At 38.7% G+C, this 22,241-nt stretch overlaps 1 protein-coding gene and 1 long non-coding RNA gene across 33 annotated transcripts in view; one reads left to right on the top strand and one right to left on the bottom strand.

Annotated features, from left to right (window-relative positions):
* CADPS (calcium dependent secretion activator) overlaps positions 1-22,241 on the bottom strand; it is a 437,791-nt gene that overhangs the window by 115,044 nt on the left and 300,506 nt on the right. For 16 of the 32 annotated variants that reach the window (XM_070576926.1, XM_070576929.1, XM_070576936.1 and 13 more), the window contains exons 12-17: positions 22,034-22,170; positions 18,450-18,637; positions 16,227-16,385; positions 2,358-2,459; positions 775-838; positions 241-364 (exon numbers count right to left, since the gene is read on the bottom strand). In XM_070576926.1, the coding sequence (XP_070433027.1) occupies positions 241-364; positions 775-838; positions 2,358-2,459; positions 16,227-16,385; positions 18,450-18,637; positions 22,034-22,170 (774 nt within the window). The remainder of the gene's footprint in view (positions 1-240; positions 365-774; positions 839-2,357; positions 2,460-16,226; positions 16,386-18,449; positions 18,638-22,033; positions 22,171-22,241) is intronic. The other 16 variants (XM_070576937.1, XM_070576952.1, XM_070576940.1 and 13 more) reach the window with 1 other exon arrangement.
* LOC139076142 (uncharacterized) lies at positions 2,439-13,062 on the top strand. Its single transcript, XR_011527435.1, has 3 exons — positions 2,439-2,787; positions 11,327-11,533; positions 12,354-13,062. It is a non-coding gene; the product is annotated as an uncharacterized lncRNA (long non-coding RNA).

The following is a 22,241-nucleotide window of genomic DNA, read 5'->3' as shown; positions in this document are numbered from 1 at the left end:
ATCTGATAACATCCTATATTCAATACTCTTCCCCCACAAAGACTTTCCTGAGCCCCTGTTCTTTCATGGATTAATTTGGCCACAGCCAAGGAAGCTTTCACATTTCAAGAGCTTTCAAGTTTCCACTTAACATATTCAGATGGACCACTGTTTTCTGGTGCCCATCAGGAAAGAGAGAGACTTCCCCAGGGAGGTATACCAAAACTTAAATGAAAAATCGGGGGCAGAAGGGAGCCTTACCTTCGATTTTGGCATACTCTGACAGCCGAGAATAGTTGACTAAGGCAGCCTGCTCTAGACATTTACGGATGACTGTTTTTACCTCCTCTTGTGGCACGGGGGTAACAATATCTTTCATCAAAACCTTTAGGTGGAAAAAAAGATTATTAAGATAGCTCAACCAAAGGTGTTACTCATTTATCCATCTTAAGAGCTCAAGCTTAAAATTGGTTGTGAATGCCTCCTTGTGACGTAATATTGACCAAGAGCCATCGTTAAAGAGAAAACACAGAAAACTGCAAAGCACAGTTAGGATGGCAAACCTTGTTCATGAGTCAGGGATGGGTGAGGAGCGTATCTTCAATATCGCCTAAGTTTTAGGGAGTCTGGAGAGAAATTATCTAGAATTTTGGCAGTTTCTTCACGTTTATTCTGATATTTGATGAATGGTAACAAAGCCTTAAAGAATTCTCAAGTAGGTCATTTAACCACACTATTTCATTACCATTATGTTCATGTCTTGGCATCTATGTAATCTTTTACTTCCATTCTTACCCTTTCCAAGAGTGAGAGAGTAGCTTTCAAAGCACCTTCAGGTCGACCAAATGGAAAGCAATACCTAAAAAAGACAGAAAATTCTTCAGGTTGCCCAAATCGATTACATTTTAGCATGAAATATGCTGCAGTTTGATTCCTATAGCAACTCCCTCTGAGGAACAGAAAATGCTTTTTATTTTGTCACGTTGTGTTATGTTAATCTGAGTTCACACCATATATGTGTGTATATAATGTATATATGTGTATGTGTGAATAATGACTAAAGAGAGACTCTGCAAATGTCTGCAGCAGCAAAGAATATTTAGAGTCATGACATAAGGCTCTGTTTAGATTTCTATTGTGGAGAAGAACCATTCCCTAGCTGAAATGTGACCTTATGTATTATTATAGAGATCATCATTAAAAAAATATTAGTTGAAACAGGCTAAAATTACCTAAGACACTGACTTAAATCCCCAAAGGATTAATACAGGAAATAAAGGGTGTATTTTGAGCAAATTCATGATTCTGCTAACTGTCCTTCCTTGATAGTGGTAATTGCTGTTGTATCTTTTGTTAGTGGCAATGCATCTTGCATATAGTGTATGAGCAATAAAGATTTATCCAGGAAGATTGTGATGACACAGATAGAACTATGTCAGGTACCACCAAGAATTCTACTGACTGTCTCAGGCTGTCACAAGCCCTTGGGGATGCTGTTCCTTGTGATACAGAGGGACCAGCAGGGGCTACTTAAACTCAGACAATCCTATGTATTTGTCCTACTTCTTCCACTTGCCGGCTGGGTGGCCTGGGGCAAGTTCCTTACCTCTCTCAGACTCAGTTTATTCCTTGTTTAAATGGGGATTATAATAACTACCTTACCAAATTGTTTTGAGAATAAACAAGTGAGTTAATGCTTATCCAGCCTCTAGTGTGGCACATAGAAAGTATTTAATAAAAAGGAACTATTTATTTTGCTATTATAAATGCTCTTACTATCTTTGAATTACTATTTTAGTATCACTGGTCCAGAACCACCAGAGTAGCATGAGAAATGTCTAATGCGCTCCAAGGCAGAAGTGGGCTACGTGGTGCAAGGCTCAAACATCAGCCCTGCTGCCTGTGTCGCGTGTGTGGGGAAGAGTCAATGTGCCAAGGCTGGTCCAAGTTTTTCTTTCTCTGTGTTGCCAGCTCGGCCTGTTTCTGAGGTAACAGAGAAGGTGGAGGCTCTCCTGTGAGGACTACTGCCTCCTTCCCTGTTCATGTGATCTGATTCACAGGACTTTTCAATATTTTACTTAGGAATCTTGAAGTAGCTTCAATTCAACTTTTCAATATATTTTTAAAAAATAAATTGATGACCAGGGTCATCTTGCATAAAAGCAGGGCTTTGTTCTTTTAGAGAAATAAAAGGAACTTAGGATTTCAAAGTCTGCTAGCTATTGTGGAAGCCTGTCCTATTAGTTTGCTTTTCCATTCAGTTATTTCTAAATATCCAATGCATCTCTGATAGAGTCACAGTTTTAGAAAATCAAGCGTTTTATTTGTCCCTCCTCAGTCTTACCCTCCTAATTAGCCCCTCAACCCCAGGTCCTTACCTAAAATGTGTAATCTGATTCTCCAACAGAACTCGGAGTCTCTCTTTGATTTCTTCAAAACGTTCCTTTTCTTCAACAGTCACAGTTCCGATTCCATCGGGCCTGAAAGAAGACATGTCATGAAGTGACGGGAACCTCATATGCTGACACCATCAAATCAAATCTCTAGCAGGAGGAAACTGTCCATTGCAGAAAAACTACTACAATGATCGATATGACCTTAGGAGAAGTCCTGCTTTTCAGTGCCAGCTACTGAAGTGGATGGGGTATTTTGGGGTTATCGTTCAGAGACATTTGCAGAACTGTCGCTCATTTATTGTGAAATGGTAAAATGTACAAACTGGTGGCTTGCAGGTCCAGCTTCGAGACCTTCTGTTTGGCTCATTGCTTCTTAAAATTTTGAACTACTTGCCAACATTTTAAACATTAGGTAAGTTTTATAGTACAATTCTTTTGAAAATTTGGAACAACTGGCATTAATTGGCGAGAGTCATCTAACAGCTTCTTCCTCAGCTGGGGCAGGCACTCACCCGGTCCACATCTCTAATTTGCATTACCTATCTCTCTAATAGGCACTCAGGTTTGGGAGCCCTGAATTGTATGCACGAACTCCTAAGAAAACCAGCTGCCTTATAAGCACTTGTTTTTCCCAGTGTTAAATGTTCTTAAATGATTCAATTTCCAGCTTATAATTATATACGTTCAGATTAATGTAAGCACACATGTACTAAATGAAGAACAAATTACAAGACATTGTAAAAATTACAAGACATTGATGGAAGAAATTGAAGAAAACACAAATAAATGGAAAGATATCCTGTGTTCACAGATTAGAAGAATTAATATTGTTAAAATGTCCATATCACCCAAAGCCGTCTATAGATTCAATGCAATCCCTATCAAAATTCCAATAGTATTTTTCACAGAAATAGAAAAAATAATACTAAAATTTGTATGGAACTAAAAAGACCCGAATAGCCAAAGCAATCCTCAGAAAGAAGAACAAAGCCGGAGGTGTCACAATTCCTGATTTCAAACTTTATTACAAAGCTATAGTGATCAAAACAGTATGGTACTGGCATAAAAACAGACACATAGACGAGAGAAACAATATCAAAAGCCCAGAAATAGATATTTACATGTGTTATATTTTCTTGTTGGATTGTTCCCTTTATCATAATGTAGTGCCCGTCTTTGTCTCTTATAACAGTTTTTGATAAATCAAAGTCTATTTTGTCTGATATAAGTATTGCTACCCCGCTTTCTTTTCTTTGCCATTTGCATGGAATATCTTTTTCTATCCTTTCACTTTCAGTTTGTGAGTGTCTGTAGGTCTGAAGTGTGTCTCTTGTATGCAGCATATACATGGATCTTGTTTTTTTATCCAGTTGGCCACCCTATGGCATTACTAACATGTGACAAGGGAGCCAAGAATATTCAATAGGGAAAGAATAGTCTCATGAATAAATGATGTTGTGAAAGCTGGATATTCACATGCAAAAGAATGAAACTGGACTCCTATCTTACACCACTCACAAAAATGAACTGGAAATGGATTGAAGACTTATATAAGACCTGAAACTGTAAAAATCCTAGAAGAAAACATAGGGAAAAAGCTCTTTGATATTGGTCTTGGCAATGATTTTTTCAGATATGACACCAAAAGCACAAGCAACAAAATAAAAAATAGGTGGGACTACATCAAACTAAAAAGCTTCTGCACAGCAAAATGAAAAGGCAACTTATGAAATGAGAGAAAATATTTGCAAACCATCTTTCTGATAAGGGATTAATACCAAAAATATAGAAGGAATTCATAAAATTCAATAACAAAAAAAACAAACAATTCAATTGAAAAATGGGCAGGGGACTTGAATAGACATTTTTCCAAAGAAGACATACAAATGGCCAACAGGTACATGAAAAGATGCTCAAAATCATTAACCATCAGGAAAATTGCAAGTCAAACCCACAATGAGATATCACCTCACACCTGACAGAATAGCTATCACCAAAAAGATAAGACAACAAGTGTTGGCAAGGATGTGGAGAAAAGGAAACCTTGTGCACTGTTGGTGGGAATGTAAACCAATATAGCCACTATGGAAAACAGTATTAATGTTCCTCAAAAAATTAAAAATAGAACTACTATATGATCCAGCAATTCCACTTCTGGGTAAATACCTCAAGGAAAGGAAGTCACTATCTTGAAGATATATCTGCAGCTCCACGTTCAGTGCAGCATTATCTACAATGGCCAAGACATGGAAACAAACTAAGTGTCCATCAACAGCTGAATAGATAAAGGAAATGTGATATATACATGATGGAACATTATTCAGCCATAAAAAGGAAGGAAATCCTGCCTTTTGTGACAACATGAGTGCTAAGTGAAATATGTTACAATGGCAAATACGGCATTAGGCTAAGTGAAATAAGTCAGAGAAAGAAAAATATGTTTTTTTTTGTATATGTTCTCACTTATATGTGGAATCTGAAAAAGTCAAACTCACAGAAATAGAGAGTAGAATGGTAGTTGTCAGGGCCTGAGGGGTGGGTGACATGGGGAGATGTTGACCAAAGGGTACAAACTTCCAGCTATAAGATGAGTAAGTTCTGGGAATCTAATGTACAGCATGGTGACAATAATGAATAGCACTGTATTATACCTGAAAGTTGTTAAGAGAGTAGATCTTAAATGTTATCACTATGCACAAAAAACAGTAATTATGTGAGGGCATGTAGGCATTACTAATCTTATTGTGGTCATCATTTCACAATATACACGTGTATAAAATCATGACATTGTAGACTTTAAACTTACATATGTTAAATGTCAATATCTCAATAAAGCTGGTGGAAAAAAAAGAACAAACCACATATGATGTTTTTCAATCTTAGTGAACTATTGCTCATTTTAATAAAAAGAAGGACCCTAGCATAAATAAGTGAATTTCAGTTTAATCACAGTATTCTCATACTTCTAATCACCATTAGGTTCACACCCATTTTCCCTAGTTGCTTTGAACCATTCAAGTCGAAAGTACAAAGGGAGGCTGCATATTTATGGCTCAAATTTATCTGTGCCAAATTAGGATAATCTGACCCATTCAAAGACTTCAGCTTCCCAGATCCCATAGTGGCTTGTTTTGACTACTGGCTGAGCCAGTTTGCAGATTGGTGCGTCACCATGAAACTTCTATTGGAACATTCTCCAGTTTGCAAATGCAAGTCATCTTGAGACCAAACAAATGGTCTTATTTATAGGCCTTCTCAAGGATCCAGCATAAGTTGGGAAAATCCTGTATACTAGACCAGTCTGACTGCACAAAAGACTTGGCAAATGATAGCAATGTACCTCCTGTTAGGGGTTAATTGGTCAGCTTCCCTTCCTTTTAAACATTAGAAGTGCCCTACTCTAAAAAAATGAGAAAACTTCCCCTCCTCCACTTTATAAAAAATACCCCTAAACAGTAAAATCCTATATAACCCATTTCTTCACACTCTCCTGAACTCAAAGGAAGTTTAAGAAGGCAGAATGGTAAATATCAGGTAGGCTGTTGGAATTTATGAATGTGCTCTTATTTTCAAATTTTCTGGAAAAATCTCCAATGTTAATTTACAAAGTTTATTAAAAAGATTTTTTTTATCACGAAATGTCCCTGAATCTGTAAATAAATCTCAGGATGAATTCATTGGCCCCCACAAAATACATGTGACACTTTCTATGATAAATTCTCATGTTTCTGTTATAAGCTACAACTTCCTCTAGCTCTGGCTTTCGGATTTTGTTTATACAAAATTCAGCTTGCTAATGCACTGAACACACATTTATAGGAATGCATGCACACACTCAATTTGGGAAAAAGGGAGCCATTTTAAGCATTTCGTTTCTTAGCAGGGACTTAACCCAGAGAAAAATGCTATTGAATATAAATTTAGAGAGGGCTTTATAGATCACAGGGAAAAGATCATTCAACATGGGCAGCCCAGAGCTGTCTGTGGCCATTAGTAGGAGATAAATCTCTCCAAAGAAAATCATTCATTCCTTGCCCAACAGCCTTCTAAAGCAATTACACAATTAGGAAGCAACTTTTAGATTTGTGTTTGAGATGATAAAAATGAAACATTTAGTATGTACCTGGCCTTCTTAGTTAATTCTCACTACAAACAGTATTATTACAAACGTACAATTTGATTATCTATTTTTCCTTTTGTTCTGATGATTCCTGTTTGTAATTATTAAAGGCATCAGACAGCAGCTCCCACTTCCCCCACAAGCCCGCCTTGGACTACCTTCTGAACACCATTAACCTCACCATTCAAAAACAAGTAAATGACTAAAAATTACTATTGCAGTCTTTTCTTAAATTTGCATCTTGATCGCCCATGTTAGTGTGAATAGTTTTATTTTAAAATAAGTGAAACTGACTTTACATCTATAAGGCACATAGTACAGAGTTCACCAACAAAAACAGGTGACAAAAAAAAAAATCACAATTTTGACATTGAATGCAAATTTGTTTATAATCGCCAGAATTCCTCTGAAATGGTACTGGTAATGGGGGATGCTATTTCACAAACTGAGGAAGAGACAGACAGGAATAATAGTTTGTCAAAGATCACAGGTTGTAACAATATCAGTTAAAAGGCAAAAATATCCTTTTTTTGGTTTGATTTCACTTAATTAGTTTTGAAAATTTTGTCAATTTCTTTTCCACTGACCCCTATAATTTGTTAATGCTAATTGTACAGGTTTAGATAGATTTCTAGGAAGCTACTAACTGAAAAATCCTAGTTCAGTATTTTGGGGAGCATTGTTGTCATCACAGAAGCAATCAAATACTTTTCCCGGAGCAGTGGTTCTCAAATCAGAGCATGCCTCAGAATGACCTGGAGGGCTTGCCATGACCCAGATTGCTGGACCCACCCCAGAGTTTCTGATTCACCAGATCTGGGGTGGGGCCTGAGCATCTGTATTTCTGACAAATTTCCTGGTGCTGCTAGTTCTGCTGGTTCGGGGACAATACTTAGAGAACCACTGCCCTAGCGCAAGAAAATATTTGGTGGGGGGCTCTTACAGTGGCTGAAAGGGTCTGTTTGGTTCAGCGTTCCCATTTCCCTCGGATTGGAGTGAATTTGCAACCAGACATCTTCTCCAAGTCTATGGTCCACTTATAAAGCTAGCAATCCCTTCCAAAAGTGGTGTTTGCACTGTTTCCAAGGTGCCATTCCAAGCAGTGCTGGTTGCAAAATAAATACAAGAACTGTACTGGTGTCGCTCAGAAGCCATACTTTTGCTTTTGTTTTTTTTTTTTTTCCTGGAAACATTTAGGGGTGATTCTATAATTGTCATAAAACTGGCTCTGCATCTTGTTCCTTTCTCAATACTTTTAACACTTCAGGAGTCACAAGGAACTGAGAGAAGAGGAGGGAGGAAGCTGGATTTTAAATTCCTAGCTAGTAAATCCTAGGCTGAGCTGAGCCTTTACTCAGAACATGTGTAGGAGCCTGAACCCCCTATCCTTTCGTGTCCCGACTGGTGCATTTTCTGCCCTCTTGTTTTCTGGCTTCTTGGCATCCACTGCCACTTCCTAACAGCACCTGAATATCGTTTGGAGGAATGACCTTGGCCACATTGTTGGCCACATTGTGGGTTCTCTTGGGGGAAGGTAAATTCAGGTGACTATTTTCCCTCTGTTAATGCTGAAGGGTTTCCTACAGACCAGCTCCTCCCTTTCATGGTCACTGTAAATCTAAGCTGGACTATGACCTAAGCTCAGCCAACTGAACACTCTTTTCCAGAAGCTTTGTGTGGAGTATGTGATGCAGGGATAGAAGAAACAGGTGGAATTTGCTCGCCCCTGTGGCTCTGCCCTGACCAGATTGTCCTCCCAGGTCAGTAGTTCTCAATCTTTGGCTGTACATTAGAATCCTGGCAGAGCTTTGAGAGGTCCCCTCCTCAAGCTCTGATTCAATTTGTCTGCAGTGGGGCCTAGACCCTGTCATGTTTAAGGCTCCCCAGGTTACTCTAATATGCAGTTAAGGATCGACAAGTGCTGCTGTGGTCCTGTTTCCTACTTTTCTGTAGCTGCCTTGATTCCAATTTTCCCCTCCCTGTCTTTGAGGCTCCCAGCATCATCCCACTAAACTCCCTTTTGCTTAGATGATCTGGAGTTAGTTTTTGTTACTTGTAATGAACTGATGTAAGTTCATAGGCACATATCCCTCCTTTCCCACGCTCCCAATTTCAGTAGAAGTGGCGATGGCTTTAAACCTAGCTTTAGAAACACACACACACACACACTTGACAAGGAAATGCGGCCCCTGGTCTCTAGTTCCACCTAACTGCACACTGGCTAACAACTCACTTCTTGTATATCATGATCCCGAAAACTTGAGACAATATGCAGGTCAAGTGCAGTCATTTTTGGAGCCCTGCTGAAGACTGGAAGCTCTCCCACCTGCAGGCCATCATGGGAGCCAGAAGTGGGTCTCTTCGGCCACAAGAGACTATATTGCATCTGACACAGCAGGCAGCTCTGGAATCCACCTTTCAAGTTTTCGGCAAACCATTTTCTCACTGTCCTTCACAAAGTTGACATTTTCGGCAGCATGATAGGAAAGATGTCATGTCGGCTGCTCTTCAAGTTCTTGTCACAGTGGTTAGCACCAGTTCTGTCATCTTTACTCTCCTCACAGTCTCCCATCTTGAGCCATGTCACAAATAATAATATATCTAGAGTTGTTTTTCTTTTTTTTTTTGTCAGATTGAAACTACCATAACCCAGTCGCCCAACCCTTAAGTTACTAGTTATGCAAATTGTTCTTCCTTTCTTCAAATGCTTCTGAGCTAGACCTTATTGATTACTGTCTATTTTAGGATTAATCCAATATAATTAATTACTAGGCTTTTAGTGTGAAACATCTTATTTTGATATTTGAAATTAAATGTGAAGAATCTGGTCAAAGAAATTAAGCTGCTATGTGTTTTGTGAAAGTGAATTTATCTCTTTGAGGTCGTTAAATTGTTCCTACACACCCAGATGAGCACACAGTTTCCTAGAATTTAATCATCCTGCTAGCACAGTTTTCCATGTTATGTTGAAAGCTGGGCCACAAAACCCTCCTTTGGAAGATAAGAGATCTTTTCAAGAAGGTCAGGTTGCTAAATTAATTCAAAGGTTGTAATGATTGATGTGTTCTGATATTGCATTTATTTGGTGATCAAGTGCAGAATCCAGGTGCAAAAAAAAAAATTATGGATTCAATAAAAGAGGAAAGACTGTCTAGTCCACTTCTATGCATACAGCTAGCTTTAAGCTCCAATCACTACCAACAAGGGGTAAAACTCCAGCTGAAGTGGGAATATACTCTCTCTCCAAATGCAAATGTCCACATATGCCGGTACAGGCACCGTAAACATGATATATTCTCTCTCTCCAAATGGATGCATGCCTGCAGACCGCATTATGGATCCACGAAAATGTCCTTAAACAAGCATGATAACTGAATCCTACTTGCTACTAAATTGTTCCAGCCCAGAAACACGAGAGCTTAAAGGGCCAGAGTGGGACAGAATATCTTAGATGTTCCTTGCAATGTTCCCTAAATAGAACATTTACACCAAACACACTCTCTTAACCTCTCTCTCTTTTTTAACTGGCTTCTCCTAGCAATTCTTTATCTTGACAACTTTTAGAACGACACCTTTGAATTTAATTCTATTAAATTCAAAGTATTTCCCTTTGTCTCTTTCACTGGTTAATAACTACAAATTCAAGATAGCACCAAAGCATTATCGTCTCAAAAAGAGACATCTCTGCTTGCTCATCTGGATGGTTGGTATAATCTCTAGGTTAATTATAAATTGTAATTAGGACTCTCACATCCCATAGTCACTGCTTCATTAGGAAAGCCCAGTCTTAGCCTTTCCTTCTCTCGCTCCAGCCCATGGCCTTTTCTAATTATGCCCTGATGCCCTGGGGCTCAGACACGCTGCTAAAACAAATCTATCAAAGTGTTTGTATCACAAAGAGTAGGATTGGAAGCAACAACAAGCAGTTTCCACCACATTACAAATGTGCATTGGAGCTTCTTGAGGTTGGCTATTAGTCCATTTGGAAAAGAGGCTCGGAGAAGGCAAAAATATACCAGTGAGGTCTTTTCTGACTTGTTTATTATTTTTCTAAATATGTAGCTATAACCCAACAATATCAGAAGGTGTCTTCACTCTGTTATAAGGATGGGAGTGATTGAGAAGTCTCTCCCTACTGAACAATCTCAAAGATATAGATTCTATTGACATAAGGCCATTAGTCAAAGTGGCTCAGTCTTGGTCCTGGTGCTGAATGAAGCGAGAACCTAACAGTGATTAGAGAAATGGTACAAAATGCATGCACTGCAGGAAAGCATATATTTCTTTCCCCAGAGAAGGACCAATTTCCAAAATTGGTACTACATAGATTTTTCTCTTTGAGGAATAAGAGGAGACGAGATGGGTTCCTTTACTTCCAGACAAACACAGAAAGTTAGGCTTTAGATGCCACCCTGAACACCATATTTTAGACTTCCAAGTGGTCAGGCCACTCAGAAGTAAGGTTTTTTGGTATCATGCCCATCCTGAAAAGGGTATGACATCTGAAAATACATTTTTGCACCAGTTGAATCCAATGACCACAGGATGAGGACACACTGTGGAAATTTTAAAAGGAAATGCACGTTACTTGATGGTTTGTTGTGGACCAGAAAGACTACACCAATGGGAGAGATAATTGAGCACATTTTACAAGATTGTACGTCTGAGTTGAAAAATCTGTTGTTCTCATGAAGCAAATTTCCTTCAAGAAGACAGTCACATGGGTTAAAAGTTAGAATACAAGTTCTGAAGGGAATTTTTCCTTGGGATGCAGACTTTTACTTAAAATGTGTTTGGACTTTCCCTTCTTCTCTTTCTTACTTCTCATTAGGTGAAGCTGGTTCTTTAGAATTTAGGGAGCATGATTCAGCCATATGGAGGCCAACACCTGCTCAGAGCTAGAAGGCCAACCAGCCATGTGCTCACGTCCACAACTGCAATAATGTCTTGTATCAGTGTGTAACATGAGACCAAGAATGTGGGGGTCACTGTCATCTCCCATCCATGCCTGCCTGCTACTAAAGCGCTGTATACAGAGGTCAGTAAAACAGAGCTATCCCTGCTACACAGGTTTTTTTCCTCTCTCTTTTGGGGAGGAAGAGTTAAAAAGCACCAGACATAATGTCATAATGAGTGTATGTGTGTGTGGCAGAGACAGAGGGAGAGAGGGAGGGAAGGTGGGATGGGAAAGAGGGAGAGAAAGAGGTGAAAGGTGAGACTGGAATGAAAGGAAAAAAATATACATATGCAAAAATTAGTCATTTACTTCCAGGTAAGCATTCATAAAAGAGAAATAAAAGAAACCATTATGTGACATGGATTGGGGATGAGGGACCAACATTGGAAGCAGAGATGTAGTCAATAAGGCAATAGCTGTGGTCTTGGGGAGAGAAGATAGAGATCTGAACTTTGGTAGTGGTATTGAAGAGAGGGACAAGGGATGGACTTGAGAGATACTTAAGGGCATTGATACAGCACAGTCATTGAATCCTTGCGATGTGCTGAGAAAGAAGGAGGAGTCAAGGGCAGCTCCCAAGGTTTTATCTTGGGCAACTGGGTAGATGGAAATACTTATGACTTAGGGACCCTGGTGGAGTAACAGAGAACAGTGGGTTCCATCTGATAGTTCAGTTACTCAAATCTAATCCACAGGGATCACATGGTTTCTTGCACACAAGCAGCACCTTGGCTCCAAACACATCTCCCAAAAGACTTCTTGGACACATTTTCAGAGATTTTTAGGACTCATGCCCTCTTACATCTGCTTGCAGACTCATTAATCTATGCAGCTTACTTTGGATTGGGGCGGTTGGCATTATGGATTTGTTAATTGCTGATACAATGTACTTTCTACACAGGCCATATGTGAAGAGCAGCACTGGCATTCAAGAAATGTTAAATAATAATGTAAATGAGAAAAATTTCCAATCCCAATAATAAAGGATCCAAGGAACATTGACGCAACTTGCAATCATCAGAGCTGTTTGATCGCCTTGTCACTGTGGGATAGTGACCAAAGTGATGCTAATCTAAATGTCATCTAGAAAGAATGCTAAAAATATTGTGGTGAAAATTAAGTACTGCAACCTTAGGAGCTGATTTAAAAATTAGAAGATATAGCAATTTACATCTGTGGATTTTATGATCGCCAAGTGCAACCAGATGAACGTACTCACATTTTCCTTTTCTTTCCCTCTCTCTTTGAGAAAATGGGTTCAGTTTTAAAGAGCTGGCTCAAACTAATGTTCCCTCAATCAGTGGTTCTTAAACATTGTTACATTTTAGAATCACTTGAGGAGATTTTTAAAACATAATACTTAGGCCATATCCCAGATTAACTAAATCAGAACCCCTGCAGGAGCCAAGACATCAGCATTTTTCAGGCTCTCCAAGTGATTCCAATCTGCACCAAGTTTGACAACCAAGGTGTTAAATAAGTGGGATCTGAAGATCAAATGCCTTAGAATTACCTGGAAGGAACAGATTAAAAGTGCAGCCCAGCTCCATCTAAGACTGGCTGAATAAAATTATTTGATGATGGAGCCTCCTACTCTCCATTTTAACAAACTCCCCGTGTGATTTATATGCACACTAGAGTGTGAGAACTACTGCACAAGTTGAAAGTCAGTGGTGCTAACTGTTATGCCTTTAGACCCAGAATAAGTCTGTGTAAAAGACAAAAAAAAAAAAAAAATCCAAGTAAAAGGGAGAAATTTCAGCCCATCATTTGGGACTTTGGTTTTGGGGGCTTTGTTTGCACGTGGCTGTCCTCTGCATTGTAGGAAATTCAGAAACATTTCTAGCCTCTACCCACTAGATGACAATAGGACTATCCTTCCCCAGTATGACAATCAAAAATGTCTCCAGATATTGCCAAATGTCCCTTAGGGGAAAAGATCACCATTAGTCAAGAACCACTATTCTAAAAGACGCCAAACATGTGGATGGTTCTGTGTCTTTAAGTACTTGGAATTATGCCAGCAAACATCTTCCTGATTGACCAGATGTGTCTACTTTTGATTAGGCGTTTTGGATTCACATAGGCATAGTTTTTCACAGAGATGTGGCACAGGCTTCCAGAGAAGGTGGGGGAAACTGGGTCATCAGCATCTGAGCGGTCACTAACGATTTCCAGCTGCAGCAGAGCAGGGCTCTGCCTCCACCTCTGGAGCTGCTGAGTTATTAATAGGTAAAAAATTAATAAATTAGGTAAAAACCTATTTTTTTAACCTAATCTGAAGCTGGTTGTGAGATGACAATAGGAATGGGCTCTATCATTCAGTTAAATTTAGGTTAAAGGGTGGAATTTTGTTTCCATGAGTCATGAATTCCTTAATAATTTGGGTCAAAGAATAGATAATGTCTCCACATGAAAATAGTGTTTATTCTGGTGAAAGAGGTTAGGAAAATGGTTTGTCCAATACCAAAAGGCTGTTAGTGTTCAAAGGAGACTCTTCCCTCAGTGGTCTAAATCTCCAGATAGACTATGGGTTCCTCTACAAGGCCAAAATTACCAGGAGGGCCAAACTGATTTTGGACATTGTTAGGACAAAAATGGAAAACTTTTTAATTAATTCAGATGACTGCTATAGTATTTCACCTTGAAATGTTGAAATTCGTATCAAATGGCTGAATCTGGCCTCTCACATCATACACAAGTGCTACTATTGGTCAGGCAGTAAGGCAGAGAGGTTGTGAATCTAAGCTCCAAAGTCAGAATCTCCATGTTTGAATTAGGCTCACACACTTATTTGCTATGGAGCAAGTGACTGAACTTACCTGAGCCTCAAACTACTCATCTGTTAGATGAGGATAATAATACTTATCTCATAGAGATGTAATAAGGATAAAATGAGAGAATATACGTAAACATCACTTCACACAATGCCTGGCATATAGCAAGCACTTATTAAATGGTAGTGATTATCTTTATTTTAATTAAACTTTACGAAATCTGACAACGGATGATTTCATTTGTTATTATAACCCATAGAAGATAATTTCTGATGTTGATGGAATATTAAAGATGTTATGATTCTATGTGCCCATTTTGCAGATGAGAAAATTGAGGCCCAGAAATGAGATATGATAATCCTAGATTTATGCAGAATAGGCTCTAATACTCAGATCTTTAGAATCTACGTATAGCGCAGATATAGTGCAAAGAGGAAGAGCTTTGGACTCAGAATATCTGGGTTTGCCACTTAAATGTACAGATATTCAGTTTCATTATCTGCCAAATGGATATAAAAATAGGTAACCTGAAAATGTTATAGCAAATGAGACAGACGATATGAAAGCACTTTGTAAACTGCAGAATGCTCCACAACTGATACTTAATATTATGATTTCTTCTTCATTAAAAAAATTCAACGCAAATAGACCCAGAAACACACATAATCCTCTCAAAGTACCATTCAAAATCCTTTTGGATAGTTTTTCAGGCACAGGAAATAGGTCAGGCTTGATCAAGTGTGGCCATTTACTCTCTGCTCTGTTTCAATGCCAATCACACCAAAAGCAGCACCTTGGACAGCAGCCAGAGAGGCTTCCTTCCTGCGCCTATGACATTCTCTCCCTACTTTCTTACTGGCTGCCAGTAACCGTTGCCTTGTAGTCTGACCCTCACAGGGAAACACAAACAGAAACTCCACTTCATCTTCATCTTTACATACTCCAGGCTCAGAAGATGGTTGTGCACATAGAATCAGGGTTTTCTTTGACCTTCACTGTTCGACCTGTATACACTGACAGCCTGCCACATTCCCTAGGAAGTGAAAGCTGGCATTTTCATTTGGTCTCCCCGCAAGTGAACTCCGTATATTTCAGAACTTAGAAATATTCCAGTGAATAAATTCATATTGAAGCATAAAGCATACCTGCTTGTGAACTTTGTGTAGCTTGACAATGCCAGGTCAGAGCATCAGTTTCAAAACCTCAACAACAAAACTTTAAAATGTCAATGTTAATTTGGGGCAAGAGTAGGGAAGATGAAGAAAGACATAAGGATAACATTAGAGGTAATTGTAAATCTAGTTTAAAACGGAAAAAAGCCACCAATTTGCCATTTTATCAATTCCTGAAGACAGCATTCTCAAAAGACCCAGGAAACAGGAGAGGATAAACATAATATTAGAACTTAAAAGAGGCTTCAAAGTGACCTCATTACGTAAGTGATTCTGTGAGGAGCCACGAATTTAGTGATAGGCTTTATTTTGTGTCTTTGTTATAAATCATTATTTGAAGATAGATTTCTTTCATGAGATAAATGTGGAACTGAGGGGGATTTGCTGAAAACGATGAAGTTACTATAAATGTATAGACTCATCTATGCCAACCCATTTTATTTGCTCTTTAAACATAATTTCAAAATTATAAAGCACAGGTTGCTTATTATGAATGACTTGGTAAGGTACCAGGCTCCTCACTAGATGCCACTAAAAAAAGCAATCTGACTCATGATTCTATTTACATACTGCTCAATTAGTTTTTTCAATATGAACATGTTTTAAGAGTCACTAGACACCTGACTCAAATTCAGTCCTAATACATGGTATTTTTGCCCATTGCTAGGATTTTTTTTTAAAGTGTGCCATTGAAAAACCTTAAAGAAGCAGAGACTCCAAAGCTTGCTGTTTGTTAAAGTGGAAGTTGTGGTCTGGATGAGGGGATAAGGCAAGGAAGGTCACAGACATTGAAAAACACAAGCCAATATACACGTAACTTCTTACCTTTTGGGCTCTGGATTTGCCTGGGTTTTGAAATCTTTTCTTTTTTTGGATTCCTTTTTGGTATCTTTTTTAGCCTCTGGTTCAGATGGGGAGGGAGTTTTGTTCCCTTCAGGGTCTGTATTTGGTGGCAGCCCACTAAGGTACACATGCATTTGTTGACTTTGGAGAGGGGGTGGTCGCATGGGGCATGCAGAGAGTGTGGCCAGCCATGGGAGAATCAAGAGCACACATACATGCACAAACAAAAGAAAGAAAAAGAAGGATGCATCAAACAGCAAAAGCAAATGCACTCAAACTAAAATAATAAGCAAAAAAAAAAAAAAAAGATGCAAACTTGCATAAGGAAAATCAGAACTGAAAAGAAAATAAGAAATCCAAAACTGTTTCCATGACAAGATGTATAAACCTAACTGTGAATCAAGTGGCAGTCTTACAATATGAAATCCAGACAATGTGTATCATAATTCATGATGATGTTTACCAGGGAGTTTACAAAAACACTTCATTATTTTATAACACTTTCTTATTCAGTAACATATGTAGAATACAGTGTGACAACCCAGAGAATATAATGCAACTTCTCTCTCTCTCTCTTTAAAGAATTCAGTCCAAGAGGCTGTAACAGATAGTCATCAAAGTGTACATATTTATAAAAAGCAGAATTATGCACAGATACTCCCCAGGTATTAGAGTTTTCATGAGTATCTTTTATGCAAATAAAAGGTCATGTGCTGGGGTAGTGAACCTTATAACAATGGGAGGTGATGAAAACCTTGTTGCCTGATAAATATTCAAACCTACAATGCTATTATTATCTAGCTCTAAATGTTGAAGTTGCATTTCATAACATCCACCAGCACTAGAGAGAGGAAAAGCACAGAACAAATCCCACAGATATTTCAGAGTTGTATAGCTTGTAAAGGTGAAGATGACTGACACAATTCTGATTTAAAATAAATGTAATCAATTCTGGATTCTCCCACATGTGAATTTGTCCAGAGTAGCAACTTTTGCATCAAAGGCTGGGTTTCCGAAGCCACTTGGTTTTTGCTGGGTGTGCCTTCTCTGGTTATTGGTTCGGGTGCTCTGGGGTAATGTAGGCTCGTCTTTATAGTAATGGGAGGCTGTATTCATTGGGGATAGTAAACTGGCTGCGGCAGTGTGGAAATTTATTCCATGTCTTCAGAGCCAAATGATAATGTTCCTAAATTATTTGCTGCTTTGCATTATTCAGAACATGGATCTTTTCCTCCAGGAGCTGGGCAAAGTCTAAAGAGAGTACTTAGTACAGAGTTAGGAGAACTGATGTTCTGGTCTTGTCTATAAAATTTATAAAACGATGGGGTTGATTACACTGTGATCTCTGAAGTTCTTTCCAGCTCTATGGTTAAAAGATAAGTGTTATGATTATCTTTGCCTTCCAGCTTCACCTAGCCTGTTTCAGCTCTTAAAATGTACTTGGCTTCCTCCCTCTGCAGGGCATTTGTACATGCTGCTCCTTTTGCCTGGAACCACTCAACTCCTACACATGCTTCAGTTCCCAGCCCAATCATCACTTCCTCAGGGAGGCCCTCCCTCCATTCTGCCACCCCATCTGAGTCCTGTTCCTTTATTAAACGCTATCATGGAATTGTTTCCTTTTCCTCAGAGCCCCAATCTCTATGGTGCTCTGCCTTTGTTTGGGGCCTAGTGTTTGCTCACCACGTATGCTGAATGTGTACTAGGGTGCCTGACACTCAGGATGTAATCATTACATATTTATGGAATGAATAATAATAACAACAAAGGCAAGCATTTATCAAGCTTCTGCCATGGTCCAGGTATTGTGCTGAACCCTTTAATCCTCTCAAAAACCTCATGAAGACACTATCGTCCCTGTTTTACAGATGAGAATACTGTGGCACAGAGTGTTTAATTACCATCTAGGCTCGTTGCTAGTAAATAGAGGAGCCATGAGTTAAACTTAGATTGCTCTAACTTCAGAGATCACTCTAGAAGTCCTGTTTGCCATTTCTTTTAAAAGGAGAAGAAATTAATTTAGGCCTTTGTGCTCTTTGTGTTTGTGTGGCTGCTGTGTGTGTGTGCGTGTGTGTGTGTGTATTACTGAAGGAATGGGAATGGACAGAGAGTTAGAGATGATCCTAAAAGCACGGCCAGTCATAAAACCATTGCCAATGCGTTAAAAACAATTTTTTTGAGGACTACCTCCAGACATGTGCTTACCTGTTCCCGTGGACATGGGATGCACAGAAGGCAAAGCTATAGTGAAGGAGGGTGGGGTCAATCATGGCGCCGTTTTCTGCCCGTTCAAGCAAATCTCTGAGGTAGCAGAGATGTCGGTGACACCCTCGGACTCCATTTCGGGCGCAGTACTCGTCGAGTACAAACACCTGGCCAGGACTGAACCAGCCCTGTTGGGGGAATAAAGGAGAGACTTTCTTTTAAATACGGGCTGTTTTTTGGAGAGCTGCTAGGGTTGAGGGTGTGTGACTGAAGAAGGCGGTTAAAAAGCAGCCAGAGCGAACACTTACTGATTGCTTCTTAAGTGCGAGCCACTGTGCTACACGCATTGTGTGCGCTATCTGGTTTAACACTCATAATAGCCCTCTGAGGTGGGTACTGTTATCCCTATTTGATAGATGGGAAAATCGAGCTCAGGGAGGACATGGGATTTCCCTAGTAGCCCAGAGCTAGTAAGTGGTAGAGTCTGGTTTAGCAGACTCCATGATTCCAGAAGCAGAATCTCACTCCCTGCTCTAACACTGAACCACCTTTACAAAGTATTGGAGTGGGCAGGGCAAAATCTTAGTTACTGATGAGAGAAAAGAATAACATTAATGCCTTAAACTGGTGTAGTGCTTTACACTCCACAAAGAGCTTTAGGTTGAGCCCCATAGCAACCTTGTGAAGTCACCAGGGCAGGTTTATCTTCACTTCACAGATGAGGAAATGAAATCCGGACTGTTATGAGACTCACAGATAATGCAAAACACAGGCAGGACTCAAACCCAACTCTGCCTTCCTTCAGGTCTTCTGTTTTTTTCTACTCTGGAGCATTAAGAGATATTAGGATTGGCCTACATACATTCTAGGATTTCATAAATCCTTTCACTTTCGAAGAAAAAATTTTTTAAATTTTAAAATGGCGATAATAACATAACTTTCCAAGGAGAACAACGTGACTCAGTTTTCAAGTTGTGAATCAGATACGATTCAACAAAACCGACAGGAGCTTCTTGTGCCCTGGTTTAGCATTTTATTTTTCTCTTGGCAATTATTTGTTTTCTTATTATTTATTTGCCTGCTACAGGACCCGATGAAACTCTGCTATAAAAGAGAACCTGGGTGGAATCTCCGATTCAGAGCAGATTGGGAGGCTCGATGGGATAGAAACTGCTGCCTCCATTGCGCACTTAAAAAAATAGATGCTCAGAAAGGCCAAGTGACTTGCCGGTCAAGGTCACCCTTGGGCCACGCCTGATGTCAAATCACTTCTTTTGGTTTCAGCGCCTTTCTGAAGCAAGAAATAGACCAATTTAGGTGGTACTTTGTAAGCTGGGAATTTAGGATGTGTTAAACACAAATTTAATTTTACTTTGAGGGTCTTCTCTGAGTCATCTTTTGAATATTGCTCCATCTTGGGAGAGAAAAGGCAAAACGAGAAAGTGACTGGGGGGCAGGTAGTGGCCACTGAAGTGCAGGGAGGGAGGCCTCTGAAAAACTCTAACCTCGTATTAGTGATCTGGGGAATCTTCGATTGACAACACGCAGCTCAGCAATGCATCCAGCGAAAGACGGCATCTTTCCTATTTCAAATTATAAGTTACTGCAGAGGGCGGGAGAGTAGTCGAGGCAGTGGGCTGCCCCTATAGGCAACTTCTTTGCCACTCCATCTGCTACCCCAAATGCTAAATCTTAGAAACAACACTGCTGTGAAAGATTAAAATATATTTTCTACGACTCAGATGACACCAAGTCTTTTGTAGATGCCAAAATAGCTGCTTTGAAAAGAGTTGAAGAAATATCAATTAGGAACTCAGTCGAAGACACAGAAAAATTTATGTATCCCTGCTGGTCGGTCTCCAAAACTAACTGAAAAAAAAATTGTAATAATGAGAAAATGGAATATATAGAGGCAGGAGATAAGGTCCTTTTAATTGCTGTTATTTTCTGAAATTTTCAGATGATGATTAATAGACGCAGGTATGCAAATGGGGAAAGAAACTATTTTATGCTATTTGTAATTAATTTTGGATTTTGGACGATATTTTTAAGCCTATACAAGACTAATAGGAAGCAAGCTTCAAAATTTACTTCTGGTTTAGTTTTTTAGAGGGCATTTACTAACTCTCCTTAGTGATGAATTTCTTAGTGAAAAAGAAAATTATTTTAAAAATGATGATGTGAGAAAAATCTTGAAAATAATATACCTCAAAAAATTCCTCAAGAGAATAGGAATTACGCATAAAAGGGAATGATTTAAGGTCAGAGACATATTCTTACAAGTTTAATGAATGCAATTTATAATTACGTGAATAATCACATAATCATAGGAAACACATTTGAGAAAAATTGCCTTGCAATGCAAGGTAAGCTTTTTTTTTTTAAGTCAAAGTGATGTGTTTCTTTCCAATTTGGCAAAGTTCAGATGCTTCTGATAAAGTGATTCTAAACCTGAGATAATCAATGAATCTTTTATGAGATGAAGATTAATAAATTATTCTACATAATACCGCTTCTGTTTTTAAGAATATTTTATCTACTATTTTTAATATTTTGGCTTCTGGTATATAAAAAGGAATTTAAAATAAAAATTAGTCAGAATAGATTTAGGATGTAGTAATGTCATTTAGAAAAGAAACAGATTTTCATTATATTTATGTTAATATCACTAATATGTTAACCATAGTTAATTATATAATATTAATAATACACAGATATCAGGGATGAAGCTTTTCCTCTGTGTAAAGTCATTTCCTCATTCTCCCCCACCTTTCCCGTCTATAAAGTGGGATTAAATCATTTACCTTTAAGAAATGAAGTAATAATTTACGGTTTACAGAAGGAAATAAATTGAATCTTTTACAGGTTTCTGGATTTAACAGTATAAAGCCCAAATGTGTCTTTAAAAATCCAATAAAGACATAATAGCAATTCCTTGAATTTAAATGATTTAAATCTAGGCTTAAAACAGGATTTCAAGAAATGTTGATGCTCTTGCTAGAGAGCTGGACTTCCGAACATCTAAAGCACCATAAAAAATTCCCCCAAAGGGTGAAAATGTTTTGAATACTACAAAGAAAAAGAAGCCACCCAAACAAACCCAAACCAGGTCAGCTTATGAAAAGTGAAGCGGAGTTTATTTACAAATCATTTTAATATTCAAAAAATAGACAAAAGGAACATATTTGTATCTGAGACAGGAGAACCGAGTCTTATCATCTGGAGTGGAGCGGGAGGGGGATCTTAAACTCTAAGAAACCGAGGCGATTTTTACAAGTTCTCCACAAGCAGGTGCCAAACTCGATTACCCTCTTGGGAATAGTTCTCGTGTAGCAGCTGAAAAGGGGGAAGCTCAGATAGGGCAGCTGGGGAGTTGGAGCCTTCTCTACTGATAACTTCCTCCGCTCTGTCTTCTTTCTTTGGTAAGTAAAACTATCTCAACCCAGGAAATGCAGAAACACATTTATAATTGTTAAAGGGGCTCTGTAACGGAGAAAAGAGCTTCTGACAGAAAGGTAGAGAAACATTCGATTTTAAAAAATGTTATCATGTTTAAATTGCTGTAGACCAAAGAATATACTTGCCAGGCAAGAATAGGAATCATTAAGTCTGTGATCCAAAGTAAGGCGTTGCACCATCTCAAAGAGGGAAGCGTGGTCAAAGTTACAGGGGTTGGAAGAGATAAATTCATCCATGCCATGTTTTTGAGCTCTATCTGCGTCTGTTCATTTATACATGTAGAGAGAGACACAATTTAGAGAAACACATCACATTTTCTTTGACATTTCAAAT

This window comes from Equus przewalskii, chromosome 15 (assembly GCF_037783145.1).
Source record: "Equus przewalskii isolate Varuska chromosome 15, EquPr2, whole genome shotgun sequence".
NCBI classification, from domain to species: Eukaryota; Metazoa; Chordata; class Mammalia; order Perissodactyla; family Equidae; genus Equus; species Equus przewalskii.
Note: the sequence above shows the minus strand (reverse complement) of the source record. Positions and strands in the feature narration are given on the sequence as shown.